General features: G+C 42.6%; 2 protein-coding genes across 7 annotated transcripts in view; one reads left to right on the top strand and one right to left on the bottom strand.

Moving 5' to 3' along the window:
- Positions 1-558: 558 nt before the first annotated feature.
- Positions 559-12941, bottom strand: nfx1 (nuclear transcription factor, X-box binding 1). Its single transcript, XM_034572625.1, has 23 exons — positions 12654-12941; positions 10595-11524; positions 9706-9867; positions 9315-9392; positions 9082-9187; positions 8839-8910; positions 8597-8736; positions 8354-8453; positions 8042-8259; positions 7645-7742; positions 7271-7301; positions 7103-7185; positions 6575-6683; positions 6264-6383; positions 6112-6191; positions 5790-6020; positions 5010-5083; positions 4817-4918; positions 4589-4726; positions 4391-4457; positions 2301-2446; positions 2098-2202; positions 559-1588 (listed from the first exon to the last, which is right to left on the bottom strand). The coding sequence occupies exons 1-23, from the start codon at positions 12670-12672 to the stop codon at positions 1513-1515; spliced, it is 3285 nt and encodes a 1094-aa protein (XP_034428516.1). The 5' UTR covers positions 12673-12941; the 3' UTR covers positions 559-1512.
- Positions 12942-16174: 3233 nt separating this feature from the next.
- The window catches only part of asap1b (ArfGAP with SH3 domain, ankyrin repeat and PH domain 1b), a 49563-nt gene continuing 41389 nt past the window's right edge, over positions 16175-24348 (top strand). For all 6 annotated transcript variants that reach the window (XM_034572154.1, XM_034572150.1, XM_034572152.1 and 3 more), the window contains exon 1: positions 16175-16936. In XM_034572154.1, coding sequence (XP_034428045.1) covers positions 16811-16936 — 126 coding nt within the window. In that variant the 5' untranslated portion in view covers positions 16175-16810. The remainder of the gene's footprint in view (positions 16937-24348) is intronic.

Below are 24348 nucleotides of genomic sequence, written 5' to 3'. Positions count from 1 at the left end.
TTTACTATAAGGCACCATCTAAGTTATAACTGTTAATCATTTCATTATGGATTTGCCAATTATTTGTAGAGAAGTTATAATTTAAATATAATCCACTGACTGGTTTGGGCCTTATGTTGTCCACCTACCTTCTGTTCTGGAAAAGCATCTGCAAATGATCAGGGTCGATGTCCCTTGATAAAGATGTTATCAATAAACATTTATAATAATATAATATTAGTGTATTAGATAGACAGATGTAAATGGATGGATGGATAGAACAGATACAATGAAAGAAAGAATGATAAAAGATAGATAGATGGACATAGTTCGTTCAGTTTGACTCATATTTTCTTTGTTCATCTTCAACTAACAATTTTCTTCATTACCAATTTGGTAAACATGAGTAGTCTATGAAATGTGTAAAACTGAGTCATAAGACCTGTTAAAAGTCCCTAAAGCCCATTTTACAGTTACAGTTACAGTCAGTTTGGCATTTTAAATATTACTTAAACAAGTTGATCCACAGGTGACAAAAACACTTAGCCTTCATTGCTAAGTACGACAGACTTCAGGAAATGTAAACACGCCACAATTTTATTCAGTGATGCATAAAAACAGCATAAAAGTAAAAGGATGGAGGAACAGACTACTTGCTGCTGTTGGCGTCTTTTGAAATGTTTTGGTTGTCAAGAACTGTAGCTAATGATTTAATAAAAAGAAAAATATAAGTGGAAACACTTGAGTAAAATATGCAGCAGTTTAGTGACTGAAATGGTTTGAAAGCAAGAGAAAATCTCATCCTTCCTTTAACCACGACATGAATCCTCATCAGGTGAACAAGTGTGTGACCTCTAAACACTTTAAGGCTTGAGTAAAGAGTTCTTCAGAAAAACGCAGCCCCACATCTGGGTCATAGCTTTGTTTGGAACAAAGCTTTCTCTCCGCAGTGCAGCCCACTCCTACCTACCCACCAACTCAATCAGCAGAGGCTCACTACTGAAGCTTTGGCTCGATACCAGCGAAGAAAACAAAAGGGTACCCGGCAGCTGAAACGCTGCTTGGCACACTGGTGGAGAATCTCAAACAAGATCACAATCTGACAAACAATCTGCTGCTGAGATATGAGGTATTTTGATAAGAAGTGTTTGGACTGATGTCAACAGTTGTTTCCTTTACATGGGGAATAATTTGCTTTTTATTAAATTGTCTTCGATGAGGGAGTGGCCACAGATGAGACAAGGAAAAGAAAACACTCTGGAGCTTTTCAAAATGTTTCACCTTCAGAATCTGAGCAAGTTCAGATCCACTTTAATATCTTAATTCATGAGATGACTTCGCTCAGCACTCCTTCTATTCCTCCTCCGAGATTCGGGGAGGTAATCACATCTGAGAGATTTTATTAAAATGATATTTTATTAGATTTGAAGCTAGAGGGATTCTTATTGATCCTTGATGAACACAACGGTAAAAGCTTTGGCAGATGTAAAGTGATGTTTCTGAGCAAATCCTGAGGTTTGTTCTGGGCTCATCTTAGTCCTGGACGTCAAAATAATCTATCACAGGCTCTTCTTTAACCATCTTGGACCAGGAAGCTCCGCTGGTGACCCTGGAGGAGAAGAAATGAGAAGAAATTAATTTTGAAAGAGGCAGGGAAATCCAGATAAAGTTAAAATGACTGAGGAGGTACAGTATGAGTTAAGTGTGATTCTTAAAGCAACACTAAGCAGCTTTTTTTTACCATAAAACAGCAGCGTCAAAATTAATTTAATGGTTCAGTGACTTGGAATATGGAGAATATTTCCTCTTTCATTCCCTCTCCTCACCCTGAACGTCTGTTCTCAGTGTAACTTTGGTGAGTGGCTACGATCTCCTGTGAGAAGTTTGGAACTGCCGGATAGTCGCAGAATCAAGTCCAGCAGGTTTAAGAGTAATGCTGGTCTGTAGATCCGTTAAAAAGACTTAGAAGTCAGTAAAAACCAGCGTTTATCTCTAATATTCTGTGAGGAAACGTTAAATATGAAGAATTCTACACAGGGTTTGGTGGATTTGTCACAGCGGCAGCTCATTTGTTAAAAGGAAGCCAGGGATAAGGAGGAATCAGGGAAGAAGACTCACTTGCTGCTGTGCTGTTTGATATGAGCGATGGGAGGAGGGGCTCTCCCAGCCGTCTCTCTGTCTATCAGTGACGTCAGGGTTGAATTTGGACACGTCGACTTCCCCCTGAACATTATCAAGACACACAGACATCCTCAAATCCACAATCTACACTTCATTTTCATTAGCGTGGCTCTTTGTGTATTTTGGAACCGAGTTCGTACTTTTGGGCTGTGATGACCACGTTGCGTTTGGGCTCGCTGTCGTAGCTCACGCTCTCCACGCCGTAGACCTCGGCGAGCTCGTGGATGATCTTCCGATGCTCTCTGTTCATGGGCGGGAAACAGTGGCTCCTCTTTGGCTGTTTTCCCTGCAGACATCAGTAATGCATGTCCATTAGGGATTTCTACTGAGAGGCATCGCTGACCTGCTTCACTCTGTCCTCGATACGACTTTTACTTTTGGAGTTAGTGTTCATTTATATACATTTATGCAGTTTTAATGGCAAAGAATTCTCTCTAATGGTTAACTTAGATGTCATGTTAAAATATGCTGATAGAAAATCCACATTTCTGACTTTTCTAATCACTGAACTACATCTGGAATTTATTCTGTGGGTCACACGAGAGGAAAGCAGAAAAACGTTTCTACTGCACAATATCAGATTTATTTAAGCAGGCTTTCTTCCAACTGTTCTTTTCTGGTGAATTTAATTATAATGTTTCAGTTTCAACCTCTTGAAAGTATTCAAAGGATTACATAAATCTGATGGTCAATAGTCACGTTGTCATGCAACCAGTGAAGCCAGGTGGAAAGTAGTTTGTTTTAAGGGTTCACATGTCAGAAAGGCGGGGTTCCATTGATCTAATCAGTCAGATCATAGAGGTGCAAAGAGAAAAGATGGCTTCTCAGTGATTTAGGTTAACTCTAACCCTGTGTACAGATCCAGGTCCACAAAGAAACAATTTTCCTAGTTTCTTTTGGAGGAACCTGCTCACAGCCCTGACCTCAATCCCATCCAACACCTTTGGGATTGAGTGGAAGTGCATGCAGACATCGTCCCCCATCACCCAACATCAGTGTTCGACCTCACTAATGCTCTTGTGAATGAACGAGAGCAAATCCCTGCAGCCGTGATCCAAAATCTGTGGACGCTTGTGGAGTGATTTCAGCGTCCACATACTTTTGGGTTTGTAGTGTATGTGTGGCCTATTTTCTGTTAGCAGGGTCACTGAGCGTGTTTGACAGGACTTTATATAACAGCATACTCACAAAGGAAAAAGGTGGAAAACAAATGCTGGCATGAAAGTGGTCAACCTTCTTTGCCAGAAGATTGTTAGAAAGCGTTCCAGCTAACTTTCGATGGACGAGATTTAATAATCTTGTTTTTTAGGAACGTACAAATCCACACAATACGACCGAAGGTGGAGAATGAAGTCAGTAATGAAACAAATGTGTTTGCAGCTAATTTAAGACGTGAGAAAAGAACATAAAAACCTTTTAGAAGCCGACTCCACAGCCGTTAATATTTCCACTCGTGATTTGTTGAGTAAAAGACATTCAGGAGGTGATAAACAATATTTTATATTTGGCAAGAAATGAAAGAAACAGCGACCTTGGCCGCCTCATCCCTAATTCTCTATATGCACCAAACAAAGCAGAATAAAAAATAAAAAAAAGTCATGTATTTTTCCAGCTGCCCCATGAGGTACCTACTAATTTAGCCCTGGCTTAGAAACAGTTACACGAGAGGCTTGGTTGTACTGGGAGGAATCTGCAAGCTGCCGCAGCTGGTTCCATGTTGGAGGTCCACTGGAGGATTGACCAAGCTCAGAAATAACTGAATATACGACAACTGGGTCAGTGTGCATGCATTAATGTCACACCCAGCCTAGTTTTGAAGCTGTATTTTATATTATTTGAAAGGTAGTTTTCTTCCCAACCAAAAGTAAGATCATGAATAGATCCATGAAACATGTAAGATGCTGTGATCTCCAGTAAAAAGGACGAACGTGATTATATTAAAGAAAGGAAATAGAGGGTTCAGCATCTTTCATGAAGAATCTTGTTGTGTTAGAAGCTCAGTTTGCATCAAAGGTTTTCCTTGAACTGAGCCTTGATTTCGACATGAAACAACCACTTACTAAGGATTAACTTGAGTGCAAGCTCAGGAGTTTAATCAATTTTTCCTCCAGTAACTGTTGCCCAAGTGCAGTGGGCTACAAACACAACCACTAGAGGGAGCATCGCATCCAAACAGCGGTCATCCAGCCTGTAAAATCCACCATTTTGGCAAAAGGATTCCCTGACTCACCTTATTAACCAGCTCCACGAGATTCTTGATCTCCTCTTCTACGTCGGTGACAAATCTCAGATCTTTCCTGGAAAAAGGAAAAGGACAAAAAAAGAGACCCGAGGAAATTAGGTTAAACATTTATTGTCTGTGAAGCTACATAATAATTTAATAATAACAACCAATAAGGACAAATGGTTTCCATGAAAAGTGTCAGACCTGGCGTCGTCTTTGAGGCTGTCGCTGTATATGGAGGGGGAGCGGACGTTGAAGGGGTCAGAGGACGAGTCTATCTGTAACGCCTCGGCCAGGCGCCGGTTTCTTTCTAAGGTAGCACACTCCAGGTCACATTCAAGCCTGAGGAAAAGAAAGAGACACTCAAGGTTTCTGTCGTAACATTAATACTGCATGGGAGTGTCATCCATTATTTTTCCTCCGTTTTTCTACCTGGTTTGTTTCAGCTCCTTCTTGGTGAGGAGCGGGCCGATGTCCATGGATTCGCCGAGCTGCATGTCAGACAGTTTACTGGCCATGGAGATGGCCGTGTACCTGAAGTTCATAAATATGATGTTTCAACCACTTCATACTCAGAAGTCTAATGGCGTTATAGCGGTAGAGGCACTGGAAGAGAGAAACTGACCTCTGATAGGAACTGGTTGCTTCTTGGCAGATGACTGTTTCCTTTCTTCGGCCGCAATCACACTGTAGAGGGACCTGTGGAAAGGAGGGAGAGTTAGACTCGACTAGAAGTGTAAAGAAAACACGAGGGATTGTGGAAGCAGACAAACGCTCTTTGGTTTGTGAGCTGCCATTTTGTATCCTCGAGTCTGACCAAGATGGATGGTACTAGCAGTCAATCACAGAGAACCCACACCCCAATGCATACAGTGTTTTATCGACTATTTGATGCTAAATGGTATTATCGTTTACAAAATAAACATCAGGCTGTATTGTAGCAGACTTGAAACTAACGATCGAGATCATACACTCATTAAGAAAATGTTTACTGACGTTATAAATCAAGTCATTTTCTCATCGACTTCTATAGAAACTGACTTCTTTTTGCAACCAATGGCAACCCTCTGCTGGTCATTTGAGAGAATGTAGGTTTCAGGCACTGCTTCCTTTTCTGGACCTGGAGTCTACATCAATGTTTATATACCGTCTATACTTGTAGTCACAGCGAGACTGTTAACTTCAGTCATTAAGGAAATGCAACACATTCACAAAACTGAGTTTTTTCACTGAAAACACTTTAGTCAGGGTCATTAGTTATTTAGTGAGGAGAAACGTTTGATGGTGGGAACATAAGCTCCGACTCTCTGTGAATACAGATGTAGCCGAGACCATCTGCTTAAACTTTGTCACCCATTTCTCAGCCACCAGAAGTCCAGCTGTTCTCAGTCACAGTGTTTTGTACCTTGGCAGTGCAGGTGCTGCGTGGGCAGCTGCTGCCTTTATGACAGGGAACAGCACACGGGTGGCCACAGTCTGGACGAGGCAGCGTGCAGGGCTGCTGGCAGCTGCCTTCTGCCAAGCAGTCGCCCCGGTGGCAAATCCGTCTGCAGCGGTGCATTTCACACGGCAGCGCTTTGTTACATGTCAGGCCGCAAGAAATTTCTTGAAGATGACATGGGATGTTGCTGCGTTGCTGTAAGTAAAAGAAAAAGAGCATAACTTCACTTTACTCTCAAGAATAATGACAGAATATGAGTTATACACACGAGCTCTGGGGAAGTTACCTCATGCTTCCCCATGCACCATTTCTGAGTGAGGTACGTGCAAGGTGGACACTTCTCTTCACTGTGGCAGTTGTGAAACACTAAACGAGAGGAAAACGTTAAGGACATATTCTTGGTTTAAACACGTGTGAACGCTTATTGTTATATTCTACCTGGGTGATCACACTCGTGTCTCCTTGTGCACAGACTCTTGCACTCGGGTGGTTTGGTGCCACAGGAGATGGGTGGGTACAACACAGAGAGCCCGCAGTGACACGTCAGCTCATCAAAACCTGCAAACGGAAGGAATCACGACACACTTGAGCTGCTACTTAAATGCCAACTATAATAATACAGATGGAACCAAACTAAAACAAAAGATGATGTAAAAACCTTAATTTAGTATTTTGGAATGACAGAATAACTATGTGGTCTGACTGAGACTTGGCTCCTAAACACTGTCGGACCACAGAAAATGACTCACTGGACTGCCAGCAGGGTTCACAGTTGCCACGGTGACAAGGATCCTGGCAGCGGTGGAGGCCACAGTTGAGCTTGTAGCCGCAGATCAGGAGACACTTGTGCTCCGCAGTCTGAATGGACACGGACAGAAACCAGTAACACAACCTCATATGGTCAGTTTGCACAGATTGTGAGGCCTTGAATACACAACACAGGAAACGCTCATCACTGTTATTAGATGTAAACTGAACTGTATTTTAAGTGCCACCTCCAGATGGTGCAAAGAGGAAACGGGAACAGGCTATCGTCTGGCTCCTAGTTTATTGAACAGATGCAACAGACAACACAACAACTGTTGGGCCACAGTAAAGCTGTACAGCTAATTTTCATCTGTTGTCCCTGAGCAGGAAAAATAAAGACAATATGGAATCGTCATATAAAAACCTCAGGTATTCAAAGTAGCTCAACAAGCCACGTTTGCTCTTCATTCTTGAGGTCTGATTGATTTGTGAACAAACAGGACACAGACTCAGATTCAGCGAACACTCACCACACAACACAGCTCCCCACACTTGTGTCGGCCACAGGAGCGTTTCTTGTTGCAGCGCCTCTCGCAGGTGAAGACGAGCTCCTCTGGAACACAAAGCATCACAGTGTCAGGTACGGCTGAGGGGATCTTTTATTGATTTCATTTAATCTGAATTAGTGTAAATCTCACCCTCTTTCTGGATTGTCACACATGGGACTTCCTGAAAAACAAAGATTTTGAATTGTAGTGCTTTTCAATCCCAACCTTGGATAATATCACTACTAACTCTCATTAAATCATCTCAAAATGTTCTAATTCCCAGAAAACATAACTGGGATCTGAGTCTTTTTAGCCACACAGCCTCTAGTGTGTAGATAAATATCTTGTAAAAATGTTTAGGAGTAATGGAAAAAAAACCTGGCTCTATTTTCCCAGCTGAATTCCTTCCACAGTTGGCTGCCAGTTGTTTGTTATAAGAAGACAACTTTCCAATCTTTGGTAACACACATTAAACAAATCAAGTGACAGTGACAAACACGTGTCCCGCTGGTGCTTCAGCCCACCTTGGTCTTGGAGCCACATCTGCATCTGATAGTAGAGGTCAGCGAGCAGGGTCCACAGCTGCCCTCGTGGCACAGCTTCTCACACAGATGGATGGTGTCTGAAATAACACACGTTTTGTTAACTCCTAACAAACTGTGTCAGCTCAAGGTAATACACTTCCTGTTAATAGATTTAAAACAACAGAGCAGGAGTTCAAATCTGTTTCAGAATTAAAACACGAGCCAAACGGAAAAATAAAGAGATGTTACACACATGTTTTCAGGTCTCTCATGAGGCTAACAGAAATTCCCATCCTTAACCACTATTTGAGTTTCAGTAGTTCCTGGAAATGAGTGTGTCCATGCGACGGAACAACAAAGAACTTATTTCTAGTTGAAACCCTCTAGTCTGACTCACCACTCGAGCCACAGGCCAGAGGTTGGTTGCACGTCTTTCCACAGGAAGGGACGGGGTCGGAGCAGCTTTGTCGTTCTGAGTAGCCCAGCTCCAGGAGTTTGGACAGCAGCGTCTGGCTACAGGGACAAGTCTTCACCAGGGTCGGGGAGCGCGGGCACTGCTGGCATGGGCCGCGGTGGCACACCTGCTGACAACTGTGGGCCTCACAGTCCAACATCCTGCAAAGAGAGAGACGTGGAACTGTCAGAGTGAAATAAGAGCTTCAGTATGGATGGATGAGGGACATTTTCAGTGCTGCGCCGTCATACTTACTTTCCACATAATTTTTGACAGGAGAAATGTCCTGAACCGTTAAATCCGTTTCTATCTGTCCCACACGAGACTGTGCGAGTTGTGACTCCGCAGTAACAAACTACAGAAAATAAAACCAGGAGAAAATCTGTTAAATTTAGGCCAGAATTTTAGTTATTTATTCTCATAATTACAAAAAGCTACAATGAGACAAAGGAGAATGTGTTTTATCCGTCACAGTGTTTCTGTTGGGGTGACACTTACCCTGCTGAACCTGCAGCTGGCAGGGCTGACACGCTCCGCTGTGACACACCTGTGAGCAGGTATGTTGTGCACAGTTGAGTAAAGAACTGCACACGTCGGCACACTGGAGCACGGTGGCCTGGCCGCAGCGCATCGGTTGACTAGAAAGAGATCAAGCAATAACAAGATGTCAACACTCAAAGCAACAGGGAAATATTACCAAACTGTGAAGAGGATGACAATAAAAACAGAAGGTGACATACCTGGTCTTCCCACAGACGCAGGATTTGGTTATGAAGGCAGGACATTGTGGACAAGGCCCAGGGTGACATAAGCTGACAACAACAAAGTATTAAGACAAATTATTATCTCTTTTAAACTTATGTATGTAGAGAAGTTTGTAGGATATAATGGCGATGCTACTGACTGCAAACAAGTGAATAATAATAATAATACAGTAATAATAATTATTATATATATTACATTTCTTCTTTCTCAAGACTCACATGTTACAGGGGTGGTTACAGTCCAATCCACTTCTCTTCTTTCCACACAGGTCGCCACAGCTGTGAGGAATCTCAGTGCGCTGCCACTCCGGGTTTGTCATTTTACCTGTCAATCAAATGAATACAAAAGAAATGAGGATGTTGTGAGGATATAAGAATCTCACAGGAAATAGTTTTACTGAAACTGACTGATTTAAGTTGAATTTAATTACACGAGTGCGGCCATCACTCACCACAGAAGCAGGTGTAGAACGTCGGGTTTTTCAGTGAAACGTTCTGACACGCTGGACAACGCCAACCTTCTTCTGAATCTGAAAAACAGCATCATCTCGAAACAATAAGACACATTTCTAAGTAGCATAACATGTAAAGTAATGTCATGCAACACAAAACACTGATGAAACAGCGGGAATACCAAAGCAGTGTTTTGTTAACAGGGCCACAATAAGCTCCCCCTGGAAAGCAGACACCCGACACAGCATTATGACAGGGTGTTATGTTACAGGGACCTATTGTATGTTCTAAGCTACTGTGCAGTCCTCGCCGAGCACAGTCCTGGTCAGCGTAGCATAAAGAGTTCAGAGAGTCCAGAGCAAACACCCAGATGTTATTTAAAGGTCATACCGTCTGCCTGAGAGGCCGGAGATCGAGCCCATTTCTTGATGCAGTTCAGGTGGAAGACGTGGAAGCAGCTCTGGCAGCTCCACACCGGGGCCATGAGTCGGATGATATCGCAGCACACCATGCACTCATACTTCTCTTCGGAGAGCTGTTCAATCAGACACCCTGTGGGGGGGGGGGAGATCAGAGGCTCAGAAGACAGCAGAAAATAACCTGCAATTAACTTCTTTAACCAAAAAACAGACCTTTTGCAGCTTCATCAGAGAAAATTCATGTTCTAATAAAGTCTGTTCACGCCCAGCGACTTAAAAAAATAGGACGATGTGTATAGAATGATATACATGTCACCTACAAATTTAAATAATAACAAACCTACATGTTTACTTGATTAAAGATGAGCTGGAAGAAGCTCACTGCTGAAAAGAGACTGTCAACTAGTGTTGAAGCTATTTCATAGGAAAATGAAGGGGAGGAGATCATGGCGTGACGTATAAATCATTTAAATAAATCTAATTTTGAATGAGCATTAGGTTAAGTAGACACAAACACCTGTTTAAAGATGATATATTATGACTGGAAGGGCAGTCGGGAGAGAGAGCATATACCTCCGCCGAGGCTAATACCCTATCTCACAATGTTAAAGAAAGTGAAAAATCTATTTTCATGATCTGTCCCCTTAATCAAATTGTCTCTAAAAGTTAATGGGTTCTTCCTCTGCCCATTTCCCTCCTTTCCACTAAGTTTCATTAAAATCTATTCAGGTGGTCATCCTGCTAACAGATGATATAATCTCTTTGGCAAAGGTAAAGATTTTTAAGGTTACCATGACATCCTGTACTGATAATGGTGATACAAAGGTCAGGGCAGTTTTTTTGTTTAGTTTAATTCTAACCTGTCTGTGTCTCATTGCTCTGTGGCATCTTGTCCCACTTCCTCAGATCAGGTCTGTGGTTTTGAGGCTGTGTCCGTCTCCCTCCTCGGGCCTGGAGGGGGGTGTGTCTCCCCGAACCTCCTCCAGCTTTACTAGTTGGATTCTGAGATGATCGGCTACGGTCCGAGGTATCTCGACCAGCGGCTCCCCCCTCTGAGCCCACCTCCTCTTGAGACGCTGGTTTAGGCGGTTTGATCGGTCCTTGTCGTCTCTTTGTCTCAGTGTCTTTCCTCTGATGATCATCAAGCTGAAAGTCTGGACCTGCTCTGTTCCTCTGAGTTCTCTCTCTTATTTCTGACGGCTGTTTCTTTGCTTTGGTGTCATCTGACCTCTGAGGCTCTCCTGAGGTGTTGTTCTCCTTCACGTGGGTTCCCCTCTTGTTTTGTTCTACTCTCCTCTGCTCCTGGACAAACTTCCTGGGTTTTTTCGCCCACGTGTCCTGGTCTTCACTGGCGTGTTCTGAATGTCGGCTCACATCTTCTCTTCGCCAGTTCGTCCTATCGGGTCTATCCATGGGATGTGCACCTGCGTGGTAGCCACCTGCACCTCTGTTGCTGCCACTGTGGGAGGAATAGTCACCTCCAGGTCTTTGCCAGCCGGAGCCGGAGTTTCCATTTTCGTCTCTATTCCCGTCTCTCCTCCCTCTCCCTCTGCCTCGTCTCCTGGCTCCCTCCTCTCTCTCGTAGGGAGGATGCTGATGCTCTTCATGATTTGAATTATTAGAACTAGACGGGGGGTTAAAGCACTGCTGCAAGTGTCCCAATTGTTGAGAAGGATCATAACTGTTGCCGCTCAGGTTTCTGTCATTGTTGTATCTGGGTCGACCTCGTCTGGATTTGTGCTGATGAGGCTTTTCGTGTGACGTCCCATTTGGATTGAAGTCAGGTGGGTCTACAGGGAGAAGAAGAGACGTTGATGTTAAAAACCTGAAGGTGTTTGTGCATCAATCACAACCTAATACAGTCACAGCAACTGTACAGTAATTAACAGAAGAGAGCAGGTTATTTCACATATGAAAAATAAACTTGTCATCTCTCTGGTAGACATGGTTTCAAAACATTTCTTTTTCATTTCTGCATTTCAATTTCCTGTCATCTGTCAGATCTCGTATCTGCAATGAGCAAATATTGGTCGATATATCTGCCACTTCCTTATTACTCAGGCTTTAACCTATTGTATTTACTTCTAACTTAGTCCTTTATAGAGAATAAGACAAATAGAAAAGGGAAATATGTGTCGTGGTTCCACAAAACTAAATAAAGACAAGAACAATAGATCAATCTGAACAGCAATAGAAAAGTGTAATAGTACAATAACCCAACTCTACAAATAAAGAGATAAAGGTTAAGATGTTAGAGTTTGTGGAGATATGAACTTTATAAAATATATGTGTATATCGACATAAGGTCAAAAACGAAACCAATCAAAAGTTACCAGAGCTTAAAAACAGCCCAAATAACATATAATAATAATTTTTATTTAAGTAAAGCAATATGGGAGATATGAGCAGACATCAACAAACTTATAATACAGATTTATTATTTATATATAACTGGATTTTGACTATGATGTTTTCATGTTATGTGGACTAACTTCTGTTTTAGGGACTTTGACATATGTTCAGATTAATATCAGGCCCATTGTTATTTTACATATTTAATAATCATTGAGTAACGATCGAGACAAACCTGACAAATGAAAGAACAAAACACTGGAATCACTGCGGGCTGAGATGTTAGCTTAACTTCTGTTAGCATCTGGACTTCAAAGTCCACTCACTGAGATGCTAGGCTAGCATTAGCAACGAGCTAAAAAAAAAAAAAAGTGCATCATTACTGAGGGGAGTGAGCTGCTGGGTGAGGTTAGCTGCAGCTAGCTCAAAGTTCAGGGGGGGCTAATGAAGCTAGCTGCTAAACTCAAGAGTGTGAAACGTCAGATTATAACTTTAAAGTAAATATTAAAATCAGTTCAGTTGAGTTTATGCAGTTTTAAGTTTCTCCTCAGGAGGATGAGCAGTTACCTGAGGAGCCTTCAGCCATTCAGCTCCAGCTCCCGGTTGTTGCTTCTCCTGCGTCGCGAGTTTTGACAACAAAATGGTGAATTTCCCCCGAAATGTCACGTGAGTCCGGGCGTCTGGAGGGAATCTGGATCCTCTCCGCTTTTCTCCAGAAGTGAGAAAAGAGACGAGCGCGTTCAGAAAGAGTCAGAAACCTGCCGCTGGCGCCTCGGCTCACGTTCTCAATGCTAACGAGCTACAGGCTAGCACGGGCGACGTCAAGCCGGCGGGAGTGAAGAACCGGAACTTCCTGTTGGGAGTTTCAAAATATGAAATACAAAATAAGTTTCACGCTGGCAGGTATATTCAAATTTGGATCACTTGTATAAGATTTTTTTTAATTTTTAATTAAAGGCTTTATTTAAAATATATATCATTTATAATATTCATAAACTTAATCTGAGAGTGTTATTAACCTGAACATCCACAGTAAACCATAAACAACTAATAGGTATAGTTGAGAAATTAAATTATTATTGCTATTTTCTCCCCAAGAGAATCTCAGCTAAAATAAAATAAAATAAAATGAAATGAAAATAGAATAAAATTAAATAATATATTAAATACAAAATTAAATAATTCCACCACATGGCCACATGATGGCGCTTTATGTTTGAGTTTACTATGTTTGAGACTTCTCTGGTGGTGGTAAAAAGTATATAATAATAACAATAATTATAATAATATTAATAATGAAATGTAAAACTTTAGGCCCCAGTTTAGCTTTTATAAGTTGTACATAAACATTTATTAAATAGTTTTTTAACCCACTATAAATATAATAGTCGTGTTTAAGTGTTTAATGTTAATGACTATTAATCAGAAATGTATCATCTGTTATGAAAACATACAGCAGCGAATATTAATGTGTTCTCTGATATTGACTTTCATCATCTGTTTAAACAAAGTTAACAAATACACAATAAAACACTTGAATGTGACACTATAATGTGTAATAAACCATTTATTAAATGTTTATATGCAGCTTGTCAAGGTTGAATATTGAGTGTGATCGCATTTTATATATTACTGCTTATTTACCACAGGTAGATTCTTTGGTGTTTTCTATAGATTTACTATTGTATTAAAAAGTTATTAGTGGATTAAAACCTGGTGTAATTGAAAGATTTCCCTCTGCGACCACTGGTTCAAATGTATTATAACTAAGTAAAGCTCTAATATAAGATATAGTGTTTCCCCCTGAACAAGCCGCTGTGTGATCTCTGCTGTGAGAACGAGGCTCAGTGTGTCTGTGGATATTAATACAGGCGGGTGAGAAGTTGGTTGAAAAAAAAGGAAACAGCTTTTGTTTCTTCGGTGGCAGAGATCCCGTCTGTCTTTTGTGTCATTCAGCAGAAGTAACCAGATCCTTCAGTGAGGTTAAAGTACCAGTGCACCAACATAAACCTGTTCACCTAAAAATCCTGCTTTTAAAAGATATTCTTAGAAGAAAGTTCTCACAGTGTCACAAATAAAAGAATCATTCTGCAGAAAACTGGCTCCTGTCAGTGATATTTTATAAAAGAATAAATAAAGCAGTGTGCAGGACATAAGGATCTATATTTATCTTTCTATCTATTCATCTATCTATTGACAAATGGTAAATAACTTTCAGATTAGTCTATAATCACATAAACAAAAAAGGGAACGGCTCCTTTTCCATGTTGCATCGTCATGTTTCAGAACAAGCAAATGGACAAACCACAGATTTCAGACGTGCACTGAACTCAGGACATTATGCAGAGGGGCTGTAAATGTCCATCTCCTTCTTTGAGCTGGATCCGAGGACCAGAGGCCTTTGATGGGAGGAAAATGAAAGAACATCATGATTCATTCGCACCAAATCTAAAATAGATTATGATTAAAGCACGAATGAGAAAATATAAATGTGAGTCACTGTTTATTAAAGTTTTGTCTCCTCTCTGCTGCATCAGGTTCAAATCCACAAGGTCAACGCACAGCCTCAGCAGCTTCATGTTGGATTCAGTCTCTTGTGAAGCTGCTTCCCTCAAACTGACAGAATCCAGGAGGAGTCTCATCTTTTATTTAACTCTCAGCAGTTTAAACTTCACACAAACTGCAGGTTAAAGTGACGCAGATTCAAACATTTCCCAGGATCCTCTGGGTTTTTCAGGGATTCAGCTTCGTCTCTCTGCTGCAGTCGCACAGGCCACAGCGCGCATGCGCACTGTGCACACGCACTCCTCGTCCCCGTCAGCCAGCAGAGGTGGGAGAGGTTTGCGTCAAGTTAAAAACACGAGATACCGGAAACGGAGGATTCGGTTTACAAAAATAAGTTATAATGGTGCATTATTTGATTTGTTGTATTTGATTTCAGATTTTGTAGAGTAGTATCTGCTGTCTTTGAATTTGAATGCTATTTTATTGTTTTAATTTATTTAATTTGTCCTCTGAGAAGCACTTTGTAATGGCCGTTTGAAAGTTGCTGTATAAATAAAGTTATTATTACATTATCATTAACTTGCAAAACACACATGCTTAAGTTTGAAACTCCAAACCCAATAATAACCTTTCACTATATATATTTATATATATATACAAGCAAGGAGGTGTGTTAGGCATTATAGCTGAAAGTAACTAAAGTACAGTTACTCAGGTGTACTTTACCTATGGATTTTTATTTTAAGTCCCTTTATACTTATGAAGTTGTACTACACTACCTTTAATTTCATGGGTAAATATAGTACTGTTAGGTTCAGGCTTTACAGATCCTTTTAAAACTACCCAGCAGTTTATGAGAGTCGTGTACATTAATCTATGAGACTGGATTTGACCCTATTCAATATGATTTTAAAACACTTTGATCATAACATCCTGAGCAGCTGTAATGAAACATGACAAAAGGTCATAATAACAGAAATCATATTTTAGGGACACAATTTGTTCATTCAAATAAAAACGTTCATTAAAATTTAAATATTCTTCTTCTTCTTATTGTTGTTGTTGTTATATTTGTATTACTATTATTTTTATAATAAGTAGTAGTAGTAGCAGTAGTAGTGGTAGTAGTATTATTAGTATCAATATATTTGAATTGTTAGTAGCAGTCATAGTAGTAGTAGTATTGTTAGTAGTAGTAGTAGTGGCAGGAGCAGTCGTCGTAGTAGTAGTAGTAGTAGTGGTAGTAATAGTAGTAGTAGTTGTTGGAGTAATATTATTAGGATCATTATCATTATTATTAGTAGTAGTAGTGGTAGTAGTATTATTAGTATCATTATTATTATTATTAGCATTAGTGATAGTAGTATTATTAGTATCATTATATTTGTATTGTTAGTAGCAGTAGTAGTAGTGGTAGTAGCAGTGGTAGTTGTTGCAGTAGTAGTAGTAGTAGTGGTTGTGGTAGTAGTAGTAGTAATAATAATAGTAGTAGTTGTTCGAGTACTTTTATTATTTGGCTATTAGCTAAAAGTCAACAGGGGCTTTTATGTTGAAACCCTGCAGCGGAAGTCCCTCCCCCCCTGTCGGCCAGCTTGACTGCAGCTGTGGATCCTGAGCGCGGAGCAGGAGTCGGAGTCTGCGGCAGCGTTTAGCGACGAAAAACATCCAGTGCGGCCGAAGAAGAGGGGAGCGAACCCGGCTGCGGCAGTGACACGACCCCGGCGGACCATGGCTGGTGCTCGATCGTAGACAGGGGCCGCTAACGGAGCGCAGTGCGGACGACGAGCGGCGGTTTGTGGAACATCTGTGGCGCATAATGAGTTCATCCGCGGTCCTGCACGGAGCCTCCTCCTCCGAGCTGTAGCCAGAGCCACCGCGACACCGCTTCCCGACGCGTTCACTCGTCCTGCCAGAGATTAGACGCCGCCGAGGGGGGACACAGCCACACAGCCCGCAGATATTCCGCGCGTTCCCTCCCTCCGTGGCCCCTGGGGACCGGTGAAGTCATCCGAGAAGAAGAAGAAGAAGAAGAAGAAGAGTCTTCATCACCTCCAGAGGAAAAGCAGATCTCCCTCCTCCTCCTCCTCCTCTTCCTCCTCGCTCTCCCTCTTTTCTCGTCTTTCATGGTTTTCTGTCTCCGAGCTTCTTCTCATCGCTGAACCTCCACCGCTGTCTCCCTCCTCTTCCTCGCGCCCTCCCCCCCCCCACCGGCCTGAAAGATGCCGGATCAAATATCGGTGTCCGAGTTCCTGTCGGAGACGACAGAGGATTACAATTCCCCGACAACATCCAGCTTCACCACCCGCCTGCAGAGCTGCAGGAACACGGTCAACGTGCTGGAGGAGGTAAGAGCCACGGGTGGGTGGATGGACGAGGGGTGGATGAAGGTCGATTAAACACATTTTAGTGGAAACACCAGGGTTTGAATGGTGGAATCACCTTGAACTAAATCCACTGGTTCGTGTTTTTAACCCTAAATTCAACTGGTGAGGTTTGACAGTGGTGGAGCTAAGATTTTTCTTTGACCAGGGGCTGTAAAAGGGGGCCACAGTTTCCACAGAGGGGGCCAACATCCACGCGCTATTCCTGTGATTCCTTGTTTACTGTCACATCATTGCATATATTTGGAAAAGTGTTTCTCGTTCAAGCACATCGGGAACTAAAAAAGCTCAGAAAATAAGAGCACAGTGTCAGCCTGCCTGGAGAGGATGGATGGATGGATGGATGAATGGATGGATGGATGGATGGATGGAGGTTATTAATTAAACAACACAACACATATTTTAATGTGGAATTTAAGGTGGAAGAACTTTTAAATAAACCTTCTGCTTCTTGCATTTGACCCCTAAATTCAACTGTTGTTCTATGACAGTGGTGTATATAGGATGTTTATAAATCGGGGGGGCCATAAGGGGGCCACAATTTACAACGTCCATGCACAGTTCCTGATTCAGGTGCACATTTAAGTCATTCGTTGTTTACTGTCAGCCACACTTCATTGAATATATATTTTTTAATTCTTCCATGTTCAAGCACATTTTGTACTTTTAAATTATGAGGGCGTTCTCGACTGCTGCACGTTAGTAGTTGTCAGCTATTCCCACAAACTCGCTATTCGGCAACTTAGCCAACTAGCGTAAGTCGTGAGCGTTTGTAGTGTAAGATGATGCTTTGCACTTGTTGTTGTCATCCGATCAGCTACGTTGACGCCCACAACTTTGTCTCCAACAAATGACAATAGTTGCACCTGTTGAGCTGCAGTTTCTTTTTAAAGTGCATTTCTCTCATATTTCACTGCCCCTGGTTCAAAGATGGACGCCTCCCTGCTGTTGAATGAACATACAGAGTGTGTGTGTGGGTGGGTGTGTGTGTGGGTGTGTGTGGGTGTGTGTGTGTGGGTGTGCGGAGGTGAACTTCTTCATCCTGCTTTCTCTTTCCCTTTCTTTCCAGATTATCTAGAGCAATAAAAGAGTGGGGGATGGATGGAATGGTGCAAGAGTGCAGGGAATAGGAGGATGTGCACTCAGGCCTGCAGCTCTCTCTCTGTGCTCACTATTACATAACTCACAGCTTCGGAGCAATTCTGCCAGGGTGTAGAAGTGTGTGAGAGAGAGAGAGAGAGAGAGAGAGAGAGAGAGAGAAACCTCTTCTAGTTGCTGGCAGTCAGATCTGGATTTAACTGTTTCAGGATTACAGAGATTTCCCCGCTCTCTCTCTCTCATCTCAGGACTTAAAGTAAAAAAAAAAAAGACGTGTTCCTCCTGAAAACGGTGCAGATATTCCGCAGGAACACGCCCAAAGTCACACTGTGTGAAGCCCGTGTCACCTCTGATCACGGAGGAGGAGTGTAATCAGGTCAGGCAGGTGGGCTGTGATGTGTAGAGATGTGTGTGTGTGTGTGTGTGTGTGTGTTTCTCCCCCTCACCCTCCGCTGCTGTACTTCCTGCTATGATTGAATTGAACATCACAGCAGGGGGTGGGTGGGGAGCGAGCACCTTCAGTGATAAATGCCAAAACATGACCTCATTTCCAACCTTAAAACCTTCAGCTGTAGACGAGAATCCCTTTGGACCGCAGACAAAAGATGGAGGAAATGACGGCTCCGTCAAAGGTGGAGCTCCATCGCAACCCTCCAGTAGGGATCAGCGTCTGAAATTAACTTTTAACTTTGCCGCAGTGAGTCGGGTTTTAATTAGTTACTTGATGCTATAAAAACAGGGTGAAATGTCACGATGGACCGTTGAGACTGACTCACGATTGGTCGAGCGCGTGTTTCAGCCGGACCTTGACACCGCGGCTCCATCCCCCCCGAGCGTTACTGCGTCGACTCTGCCTCCGAATGCGCAAGATGGCAGCGTTCGTATCCGGGATATTTCCATTTCTGGATAGTGGGAGGAAATGGAGACGTGTCATCCATCTTTATTTTCAGTCCGTGCTTCAGACTGTTAAGTGTATTCCGTCTGAAACGCTGAACACGATACCCACGTTTTCATTTACGCTCCTTTGAAAGTGACTAAATGAGGTTTGTTTGTGGCTAAATGACTGTGCAGCTCATGTGTAAACAATAATGTGATCAGCACGGTAACCAGAGACGGTTTGTTTAAAGGGGAAAAGAACCCAAAAAGCTGAGGCCTCTCTTTCACACACTAGCAGCTATTCCAGCCTGTGCTATCCATCACTCCTACCTTCACTCCTTTACAAGTTTATTATATCGTAGCAGCAGAAAGTCCACCGAAACAGGGCCAGGGCCGTGTTTACCCTGAACCCCGAGCACACTCCGCGTCTGCTGACTGTAACGAGGGAAAAAACGCTCGCGCCGTGAATCACCTCCCTGGCTCTGCGCCTCCGAAACCGAGAGGCTGCACAAACGAAAAACATCTGTTAGAGAGAGAGGGAGAGGGAGAGGGAGAAGGAGAGGGAGAGGGAGAGGGAGAGGGCCGCCATGTGCTTCAGTAGCCGCTCTGGAATTTCTTTTTGCGGAGATCACATGACAAGGAAGACCGTTATTCTGGCACAGAGCAACATGCTCCCCAGTGTTTAGACAAAAGGCGAGATGCCCCTGGAACATCTCGGCGAGGAATAACTCAGACTGGGATCCACCCATGAGACGGAGGCGGCCCGGCTACAGCCAGGAACACTGTTATGTTAGAGTCTGTTATATAAAATTATCCCTTTGGAGACGTGCAGGGACCCAACGGAGCCACTTCAGAAATATAAAAATTGCCTTCGGCTTCACTTTGCCCGGAGAGGAGTTTGGATTTCTGCTGAGCCCTCGAGTTCCTGTCCTCAAACTAAAGAGCGTTCACCTCTTTCCTTTTTCTCTGAGTCATTTCCTCGGTATGTTGACGAGGTAAATTATGCAAAGGTAGGGGCGTGAATATTTAATGCTGTAACCTGAGGGGCAGAGTCGAGTCCGGGGGGGGGGTTGTCCTTCTCTGCAGGCTTCCACTGAGTCATCTGGAGGTGCAAAAAAACCCCTCAAAACGGTCATCCCAGCATCATATTGTTTTAATCTCAATTACTGATCAGGAAGTAAATGACACAGAGAGGAATCGTGAATCACCAGGGTTTCTCACCGCGGGCGTCTCGGCGGAGCACTCAGAGATGTTTACAGTTTGAACCGGGATCACTGCAGAAATATGGAAAACAATGAGCAGCGAGATGCAGAGATAAAGCCCCTAAAAATAACCTCCCAGGCACCGCTGTCGTGACGACTCCAGACGCAGGAGACGGGGGCATTGTGTGTTCTCTGAGCGTGGGTGGCAGAGCGGACGCCGGCTGATGCGTCTGGGTTTTATTTTGGTGACATCTTCGGCGTAAATCAGCCATTGTTGTGGTGTGTGTTTTTTCCCCTCGCTGCACTTCCCAGAAAACTGTCAGGGAAGTTTGGAGTTTGTTCATCCCGACGCGAGAGATGGAATAGCAAGTATCCTGGTTATTTGTTATAGTCAAAGATATAACGCTGAAATCCCCTCAAATACTCCTGGAACACAAAGTCTTACAGTTTGTCGTCCAGGGAATTTAATTCACACAGACACCAAAGAGAGAAAAGCATTCAGATCTTTTGGATTTTCAGACACTGTGACCCAAAAAATATTTCAAGGTTTTAATCTGCTGGAGTTCTGCAGAGTTTCGTTCGTTAATTCACGCTCCAAGTATTTGTTTTCTTAGAACCTTGTCTGCAGATCGCTGTGAAACTAAGGAGAAAACTTTAAAATTGTCATGAACCTGTGACCTTTCCTCAACTGACGCACATAAGCAAACTTTTTTTTACCCTCAAACCTCAAAAAATGAATATGGCTGCAAGGAAATTGGTTTTTTATTTGTTAAATCTCTTTTTTTTTTATATCGCTGGCGACAGTTACGACAGATTTATTTTCTTATATTCACAACTATTGTAGTTTGTATCAAGTTCTATGAACCTAAAAAGCAGCACAGTATGCAGTGTAGTCATAAACTCTCAGCTGTCAATTTATTAGGTACACCTAAAGTCCAGTTATTAAGTTATTCCAGAGAAGTGATGACTCAGTGTTGTTGCAACACAACAAATTAGAGCTAGTTAGTTCATTATTCAACTAATGACTGACTAGGATAATTATTATTTGCTGCTTTACAATAATAATAATGCTCTTAACCTTCATTTCCTACCTAGATTTTTCTTGCAAAGCCCAAAGAGGCGGAAACTCAATGACTTGGCCGACGATAAAAACTGCTAATCAGATTGAGAGGTTTTTTTTCTTCCTGTTGAACAGCAGGAACCAGCCAATCACAAGCCATCACTCTACGACTCTCCCGCTCGTTCCCATTTTCTCTGATATACGTTATTATTAGCAGCAGCAGGCTCCCGTTATCCCCCTGTGGGGCTTGCATTGTCACTCCCTCTCTACCCCACAGATGGTACTTTGCGTCACTGGGTTTGCTTTCCTAAACCACACAGAGCCACGGCAGCGATACAAGGGAAACCCTCAGTGCACTGGCATTCCTTTGAGCGCGCCTCTCGCACCACATCACATGGGCCGGAGCAGAGAATTGTTGACTTTACACTGTCGTTCTCTTCAAGCATGGCTGGGCTTGACCTAATAGGCACAGGTCTTTTATATTCTTACTTTTATATAACAGCCTTTTCAGTCCCGCCATTTTTTAGCTTTAGGTAGTTTGGATGCCATCCTGCTTTTGAAAAAAAACCCCCAGCTGAATGAGGAGTTTTATTCCAAATCACTGGGTTTTCATATTGGAATGAAAATATGGCCTTAAGTTGTCATTCCTCCTCTTGTTTGTAAGTCCAAGGAGAGGAATTAACATTCTTGCCATTCTTTTCAAAGCTCCGGTGTTTATTTACAGTACGTCATTTTATAAGAGCTGCTCTCCCTCCTATCAAATGCTGGATCTTTCATTAAGGTGACCTTCTGAGATTTTAACCCCTTGTCAGGCTGCATGATTCTGGAAAAAACTGCTAAAAACACTGGATCCGTGAAATGAATCGACTAAAATACAGTCATATATTGTAAAATGATAATCTAATGAGCATAAATGAGGATTAATGAGAAACAAAGCCTCTGGAAACTCAGTACAGTACTATGTCAAACTGCATCACTCAAAACGAAGGACTCACTATTAGAAGCATCCAAACAGCCCACAGCTCCTGAGCTGGACACAGGAAAAGCATAAAAAAACGTGAACAAAAGTGTGTGTTTGTGACGTTTGCAGGAATCTGCTGTGTGTTGGTTTCACAGAGGTGCTGTTGTTCGTCCTGGAGTTGAGTCGCAGAGCGGGACATACAGCGCTTGTTAGTTATCGTAGTTCGGAGTTGTTTGTCTGAAAAAGGCCCGAGGGCGGCGGCCTTCATGACATGTTATCATGTGAGGCTTCATCTCCGTCACATGTAACGTCAAGCCCAGCAGCGAGGAGTCAGTGGTCACAGAGTCTGCACAGCAAACACACAACTCTTTTGTGTGTTTGGTCATTTAGCCTCGGAGGTTTGCACCTTTTAGTGACCGAGCTGGAAGCAGACTTTTCACGTTAAGGAAGATTCAGTTTCATTTAGTCTGTCGTATAAACACTAAATTCAAAAAAATATATTTCAGCCAATATATTGCTATTAGAAAAAATCCACATCACTCAGGCTCTGGTGTCGGATACGTAAGAGGATTTAAAAGATGTGTGTTTTGCTGCATTGTAAATAAAGGTTTTCATTATTGTCAGATACTAGATAGATTCCACTTCATTATTCTCCTGACAAATATTTTAAAAAGTATTTTCCCCTTCATGTCCCTGCTTGATTATATTTTTGACTATACTTTGAGTCTCCAACCACCAGAACTGAGGCAAATATGATGAATAATTCAACTCTGGGTTTTTATCAAACTTGGCTTTACATAACAAAACTGAGCGCCGGCTATTTCAGGAGCACAACTGTGTCTGTTTCAATTAATAATGAAGTTATTGCATTTTATTCATCATTTGTCCCCGGTGTCACCAAACCCAATAATTCATACGCTGTGAGGGGGGGGGGGAGATTTTCTTTTTATGTCACGGCACCACAGCACATGACATCTTGTTCCAGTTAAAAAAAAAAGTATAAGTGGTCATTTCCCAGTTTGTCAGTTTGCAATAGTGTTTCTTCACCGCATTTGTCATAGTCAACACACTTTGATAGTGACCATGTTGCTATGACTGCTGCAGGAAATTTAATACTGTCTTGATGGTGACTTTCATTTTCTTAAATCTTAGAGTTTTGTGAAATCAAACATGGCATTGCATTTTAAAATCTCTAACTGGGCTGCGTATGCGAGTCAGTTGCTCCAGACCTCTTCTGGAACCTTTTCCTTCCACCCCCCCCGGTAACATGTCCGAGCGAGCCCACGTCAGAGTGCAGCAGGAAAATGTCGGCAAAATGCACAGCGACAAGTGGGCGTGATGATGACGTTTCTAACGAGCAGCGAAAGCAAAAACTGGAAGAATACAAAAATCTGAGGATTAGAAAGAGGAGTCATAAACGCAGTAGACACAGATGAAGATGTCAACTGGGAAAGAGAGAACTAAATACGAGAGCTCTGGGTGATAATGGCCGACACGGTGTAGAGGTGGCGTAAACAAAAACATGTGATTTCTGCAGCTGGATTAATACGTCACGTCCTGCCTCCTGCTGCTCTACGGAGACCCCACCCCCCCTCACCTGAATGTTACGAACATCTTCCTGCTGTCGCGAGCGTCCGACATCTGTCAGCACAATGCAGGACAATTCAGTAGCACCACAAACAAGATCTCTCGTACAGTTTCCACAAAAACTGAAAAGTCCAGCCTTCACGGAGGCATGATTTACTGCCGGCCTGTTATTTTAGACAAACTGGCCTTTGAACAGCAATTTTCTGTGTAAATGTGATGATAAGGAACGTTTCCAGGCCCAATTCATCAAAAAGAGATAAATCCAAGTATGCAGTGAATGTTGCAGAGTGATGATACATGAACTAAAAGAGCATCCCAAAGAGGGCTGGCATATGGGGGAGGTGTGACTTCAAATCTGGCCCCCCCAAAAAAAATACTAATAAATCTCCGAGGCCTTTTCTAATTTGTCCCCACAGCAGGAGGTGGGACTGTTGCGTTGCTTGTTTGTCAGCTTGTTTGCCGTCTGTGGCTGAAATCTGATAATCGGTCTGTGGGCCACAGCTGTTGGCCTACCTTCCTGCCGCAGCTGCACTGCGTATATCATCAAGGGCTATTAGCCGGCAGCGGATTAGCCCCCCGACCAGACTCTGCT

Source organism: Hippoglossus hippoglossus, chromosome 20 (genome assembly GCF_009819705.1).
Source record: "Hippoglossus hippoglossus isolate fHipHip1 chromosome 20, fHipHip1.pri, whole genome shotgun sequence".
NCBI lineage: Eukaryota > Metazoa > Chordata > Actinopteri > Pleuronectiformes > Pleuronectidae > Hippoglossus > Hippoglossus hippoglossus.
The sequence above is the reverse complement of the archived record's forward strand: the minus strand, read 5'-3'. Positions and strand labels throughout refer to the sequence as shown.